General features: G+C 58.0%; 1 protein-coding gene across 1 annotated transcript in view; it reads right to left on the bottom strand.

Moving 5' to 3' along the window:
- PERM1 (PPARGC1 and ESRR induced regulator, muscle 1) overlaps positions 1–4,109 on the bottom strand; it is a 5,770-nt gene extending 1,661 nt beyond the window's left edge. The window contains exons 1-3 of the mRNA XM_042893001.1: positions 3,835–4,109; positions 1,549–3,363; positions 1,053–1,169 (exon numbers count right to left, since the gene is read on the bottom strand). Of these exons, the coding sequence (XP_042748935.1) occupies positions 1,053–1,169; positions 1,549–3,361 (1,930 nt within the window). The 5' untranslated portion in view covers positions 3,362–3,363; positions 3,835–4,109. The remainder of the gene's footprint in view (positions 1–1,052; positions 1,170–1,548; positions 3,364–3,834) is intronic.
- Positions 4,110–6,527: the final 2,418 nt, after the last annotated feature.

Here is a 6,527-nt window from a genome sequence, read left to right as displayed (position 1 = left end):
TGTTGGATTGAGCACCACAATGGTGTTGGATTGAGCACCATGATGGTGTTGGATTGAGCACCATGTTGGTGTTGGATTGAACACCGTGATGGTGTTGGATTGAGCACCGTGATGGTGTTGGATTGAGCACCGTGATGGTGTTGGATTGAGCACCATGATGGTGTTGGATTGAGCAACCGTGTTGCATTGATCACAGTATATCTACACAAGGTGTGGATGCCGGGATGGTGATGGTGGTTGTGTCTGGCATGGCTTATGACAACTTATATATGAGATACTGGAGAAAAAAACCATTGCAGCAAGCTGCATCTCTTGAGTTAGCTCTCCTGATATCTCAAAGGCAATGGCCTTAACTTGGTGCCAACACAGTGCCAGGAGTTTTTGTAATCCCAGGCCCCCGTTCCACCACGCATCAGACATCCTGATCCCAGCCAAAAGCAGAAAATACCCAAAACTCAGAACAAATGGATGGAGCTCTTCTCTGAACACCCAGCAAAATCTTTCAGTTTGGCTCATAGCAGAGATCAGATCATCTCATACGTGCCCAAGAAAAGCTCCTTGCACACTGCTTTATGCAATCCCATGGCATGAGGCACACTGTGCCCACGTCTGCCCCTGATACTAAGAAGGCAAGGAAGAGCTGGCCAAGAGCTCCTTGTGATCGTGGTGTGGAGCTGCTTTAGCTAGCATGCTATTCTCAGCCTGGGTGTCAGCTTCCTGGTGACCTTCGTGGGGAACATTTCTCCCAGCAGCCTGGGGCCACCTCGATGCCATCTTGGTGCCGCCTCAATGGCACCTTGGTCCCAACCAGCAAAGGCTGTTCTGGGAAAAAACTGGGGTCTCTTGCAGGCTACGTGCAAGACAACAGACCCTATTCACAGGGCAAGACCCTAAGCAAGGTGTCAGAACCAACATTCCTATAGGAGATGTTAGAAAGCACCTTTGGAACAGCAGGAAAACGGCTACATTTTCCCACCAGCACATTTCGGTGATGGGATCCCTGCCTTCCTCCCTGCACACCCCATCCTCCCCCAACCCCACACACCACACACCAGTTTTCCAGGCATCCGGAGCCTGCAGGTCAGAGGTCTTCACCGCCCAGGAGGCAAAGGCACAGAAGACAAGGCACATGTCCTTGTGGGTCAGCGCTAGCGGGGCCTCGGGTCTGCCTGTGGGAAGGGGAGCAAGCTCAGGATACAGCCCCAAAGTTGGTGCTTTTTTCTCCCAAATCATCAGTCTGCAGCTCAGCAGTCATTGGCATATCTCAGGGTCCCTTGGTGCAGAAGGATTTGGCCATTTTCCCTCCCATCCCCTCACCAGGAACTGGTGTATGTTGTTCCACAGGATGGCACAACCATAGGGACAACTAACCCAGCTAGGAGAGGGATTGGGGCCAGCACACAGCCTGCTGCATGCATGCAAACTGCACACCCTGCTAAATGCATGCACAGTGCACACCTTGCTGCATGCATACACAGTGCAAAGCCAGCAACGCACAGATCTCAGCAGTCTCCATGCAGAGCCAGCCGTGGGCTCCAGCTGCTTTACCTCTCAGTGCAAGGGCCATGTCCAAAGCTGGTGGATACTCAGGACCCCCTCCCAGTGGCACCAGGGCAAGGTGGGACCCACTCCGTGCCAGTGATGGGGAGGTCAGCACTTGGGCTGTGCTGTGTGGCTTTGGCCTCTGCAGGATGGACATCAGAGCCCCCATGGCTTTCCTCACCTCAGAGGCTGGTGAAGAGAAGAGAAATCCCCTCCAGCCCCCCCTGCGCTGGGGTCTGTCAGGGAAGAAGTGTTCATACAGCTCAGGCACTGTGGCAACCAGGGGCTCTTTGGCTGTAGCCGCTTTGGGATCCTCCTTTTGCAGCTCAGCATGGTGCAAGCTAAATAACTCCTTCCTCTTCCTCTCCTTACGCTTGGCTTTTTTCCTACTTCCTTCAGGTTCATTGAAAAAATACTCATACAGTTCAGGCAAGGATATTTCCCTTTCCAAGGGCATTTTCTCACCCTCCACCGTGTTCTCTGCTGCTTCTTCTTCCCCCTGGGACTCACAGAACAAATACTCGTACATCTCAGGCCACGTCACATCCAGGGTGCCTGCCCCAGGAGAACCCCCAACTGTGAATGTTGGGGAGCCCATCTCCTGGGGGGGGCTGGCTGTGAAATCCCTGCAGCCCCCAGCAGCAGCAGCCACACTTTGGGGACCGAGAGCCTTCCCCTCTTGGCACAGCTCTCCCAGCCCAGTGACAACCACTGGTGTGGTGACAACCACCGGCATGGCATCTGGTATAGCAACAACAACCGATGGGGTGACAACCACTGGCGTGGTGTCCGGTGCTGTGACCACCACTGGCACAGTGTCACACGCCCCTGTGCCCCCCACCTGCCTGGCCAGCTTGGTGGCCCTTGCCTTCCCTGGTGACTGTGCTCCTGACTCCTTTGCCTTCAGCTTTGGGGACACGTTGGGGGGCACAACCCCCAGCTCCACACCAGGGCTGCCCGTCGGCCGTTTGCTCTCCGCAGCCTCCTCACTGCTCAGCCTCATGGGTGCCGCTTTGGCCGCCTTCTCCTTCCCTTTGCCCTTCCTTGAGGTCAGTGGGGAGGACGAGGGGGCCCTGCTGGATGCTGTGCTGCCCCTCACTGGGCTTCCTGCTGGCTCCTTGTCCCCAGGGGTCACCTCGGTGCCACCAACTCCACGCTGCTTGCGGCTCTTCCTTGCTGATGCTGGCACTTTGGGTCTCACCACCTCCAGGACGCTGGGCTGGCTGCCTGCTTTCTCCCCAAGCTCTGCAGCAGGCTCTGCAGCAGGGTGCTCATGGGTAGGTCCTGGCACCCCAGCATGGCTTTTCCATGCAGTAGCCTCCTGGGCACCACCCTGTGCCACTACTGGGCTCCCACAGGGCTGCCTATCGGCGTCTTCTCCTTGGGCACAGGGCGCAGCAGGGTGCTCAGCATGCTCCATGGCCCCGCTGCCAGCATCTCCCTCTCCCGACGCTGCATCCTGCCCCACGGTGCCCTCAGCTGCAGGTGGATGGGGCGGCTGCCTGCCCTGCACGCTGGGCATGGCAGCAAACAGAGGGCAGACGGGCTGCTTGCCTTCACGTAGAGTGGATGAGCACAGATCTGCTTCGTCCTCTCCGCACAGCCCACGTGGGGAACAGCTCGCCTTGCCAAGCCCTGGCTCGGCGCCTGCCCTGATGCTGCACGGAGCAGGCACACCGTCCCCTTGCTCAATGTCACTGAGGCACTGCTCCTCTGCTGTGGCCAGGGCAGCCGGCTCTTGGTTGCATTCCTCCACCGCCCGCAAGAACTCAGCCCAGTCGAGGTCGTTCAGCTGGATGCTGTACTCGAAGTTATCCATGCCTGCAGCAGCACAGCAAGGGGAGGGGGCCGGAGAAAGCAGGGAGTGAGGAGGGGGCATGGCATCACTAGCGGAGCATGCCCCCTTGCCATCGGCCCCACTCATTTTGGGGCTGGAATCAGTGGGATCTCATCCCGTGAGGATGGCTCGTGGCAGACCCCACAGGTGGTGCTGAGCTGGCTATGGCCATGGCCACTCCGTTCTTAGCTGCTCCAGGTATTCCCTCTGCACAGCACCAGGATATTGCATCTCTCCTTCCCTTTTCCCACTTGCTTTGCCCCCAACCTGTGCAAAAAAGCAGAGAGCTGAGGCTCTTTCCTGCTGCCCAGTGCCATGCAGGAGAGAGCATGCAGTGCAACCCAAGCAGAGAAGTTTGCAGCTTTTTGGGGTAGGAAATGCAACAGAGCCCTGAGCCAGCAGGGGGGACCCGGCAGCAGGAGGAGAAGCAGAGAGGCCACAACATTGCATCCTACCTGTGCCACAGCCCCAGGTGGTGACAGAGCCATGCAGGAAAATCCCCCCAGCACAACATGATGCTGTACCCTTGACGGGGGCAGAGAGCTTCAGCTCTGCTCCATTCACTGCTAAAAATAGTCCCCGTGTCACCTGAGCTGTGGGGAGGGCAGCTCCTTATTTAGAAGCTGCTGGGGCAGAGGCGAGGCGGCGGGCGGCACATTTCTGCCCTGTGCTCTATGGGGTCCATGGGATTGTAGCCCCACGAGATGGGCATCGCAGCCCTATGGGCATCACAGTCCCACGGGATGGCCCATAGATGGGTCATGGAGAGCATCAGTGGGATCATAGGGTGCACGCAGGGGAACCGAGCTGCCACGGGATGGCAATCAGAACCAGAAATAACCCCAGCAGCCAGAAATAGCTGGGAACTGCTGCCCTGCCCCTGCTGTGGCCCCGTCCTGCAGGGAGGAAGCTCCCCTGCGCGGCTGCCGTCACGCACTGCACGGCCACGCGGCAGCACGCAGCCCTGTGCATCCTGCAGGCTGACGCACACGGGGAGAGAGCCAGTGGGAACGTGGGGAAGGAAAGAGGGCTGCTGCCTGCCAGCCCTATCTGCCGTCTGATCTGGCTGCGCCCTGCTCCCCCTGCTCCCTGCACGTGCTCGCAGACGCAGAAGGGAAACCAGCCGGCTTCCTCCCCTTGGCTGCGCCCGCTTCCTTCCCTTTGAGCCCTCCACCCCGCCTTGCAGACCGCAGCGGGGAACATGAAAGCTGCAGGCGCAGCGGGACGGAACCAGAGCCAGCAGCGGGCTGTTAGCGGTGTCACATCGACAACCGGCACCAAACCCAACAGGAACTGCACACACCCCGGCCCGCGGGACGCAAGCACGGCTCAGAGCGGGAGGCATCCAAGTGTTTATTTTGTTGACCGGGGTGAAGCCCACGCACCATCCTCGGGGGAGCTGCACATCTGCAGGCGCTTCCCTGCCTTCCTCTGGGCTGACCCTGAAGGCACGGCGTGCTGCACCCCATGCTGCTCGGGGGATGCTCCTGTACCTCCGGCTGCCGCCTGCTCCCAGGCCCACACATTGCTGCTTGGGCACTCAGGATGTGATATAAATAACGGATGTCACCCTGTAATTAGAGATGGGACTGAAATAACGCAGCAGATGAGGCCCCTCTCTGCCCGATGGCACAGGATGGAGCGTGGGAGAAGGAGCCAGGAGCAAGGGAATGGAGCTCAGGGAAACTGAGGATCCTCTTTTGTGCAAAGGGTTTCTTTGGGCTGAACCCACTGCAGGGGCAGTGCAGCGTGGGCTGGGTCACAGAGAAGATCTCCCTGCCTTGATCCAGATCCATCACAGTGTGTCTGCACAGAGGGAGGGATGGGTTTGCAAGAAGCAAGGTAGACAATTACAACAAGCATGATGGAAAGAGAAAGACATCTCCAGATCCAGGAAGGGGTTAACCTTGCACTGAAACTCCGAGCTCTGTGCTGCAACCACCAGGCTGGTTCTGCTGGTTTGGGGCAGGTGAGGCTGGGAATCATCACCCCCAAACCATAGAGGTCGGCATTGTTTTTCCCTAACCCCCCCTTTTTTTTTGTGTATGTGTGTGCATGGAAATCTGTCCCCAGGCTCTGTTAACATCCTAGCCCATGCTTCCCAGTGGGCTCACTCAAAGGTCAGCGCCTTGGCTGCTGCGAAACCCAGCCTGCGCCTGGCTGACACCCCGCCAAGCTCTCCCAAAGCCTCGCATCCTGGCCTGAGTTTCGGGTTGCTCATCCAAGTCTCGCTGGGTTTCAGGTTTCCCTGCAAGTGTTGGCTGCTCTCGGTGTGCAGCAGCCTTGGGACACAGCTCCGTGCTGGCAGGATGGGTCCCTGTGCCAAGGGGACGTCAGCTGCGCCCACGTGGAGCTGCAGAAGGAGTCAGGGCCACCGCGGGGTTATGGTGTAAAGCTGCATCGCTGCGGCGTGACGCAGTCACACAGTGTGGTTTGTGGTGGCGGTGGCTGGGGACCAGCATCCACCACCAGGTGACAGCTGTCACCCCACAGCCACCTCTCCGTGGTGCGCTCTGAGATGCCTCCAAGCCCTTCCTTAGCAGCTCTGCTCTCTTTGTCCTTTTTTTGTCCCCATGAGTTTGCTGGGCCGAAGCTCCAGCTCACAGACATCTAAATCCCACTGCCAGCAGGATCGGTGCTTCACCTGCAGAAACCATTTCCCTGCCATTTCCACTAGGTGTCACTTCCACCCAGAAAGTCAGCGCTTCCCCCCTCCACCCCGATTTTTCACCTCCTGGTGCACAACCCTAAAAAGAGGCTGCAATGACCAGGAGGTTGGGTTGTGGAGTTCCAGGGTTGGAACGTTGTTGGATTAGGATGTTGCTGGGATGAGATGAGGTTGGGTTGCAATACTGTTGGATTGGGATGGGGTTGGGTTGGATGGGATTGTGTTGGAATGGGATTGGTTTGAGACAGCGTTGGGGTAGGGTGGGATGGGATTGGGATGGGGTTGGGCTGTTAGGTTGCGATAGGATTGGATGGGGATAGAACTGTGTTGGGATGGGGTTGGATTGGGATGCTGTTGGGTTGGGATGAGGTTGGATGGGGATGGAGTTGGGTTGGGATGAGGTTGGATGGGGTTGGAGTTGGGTTGGGATGCTGTTGTGTTGGGATGAGGTTGGATGGGGATGGAGTTGGGTTGGGATGC

This window comes from Lagopus leucura, unplaced genomic scaffold (assembly GCF_019238085.1).
Source record: "Lagopus leucura isolate 7727_CA_CO unplaced genomic scaffold, USGS_WTPT01 147-5_obj-0_obj, whole genome shotgun sequence".
Lineage (NCBI taxonomy): Eukaryota > Metazoa > Chordata > Aves > Galliformes > Phasianidae > Lagopus > Lagopus leucura.
The sequence above is the reverse complement of the archived record's forward strand: the minus strand, read 5'-3'. Positions and strand labels throughout refer to the sequence as shown.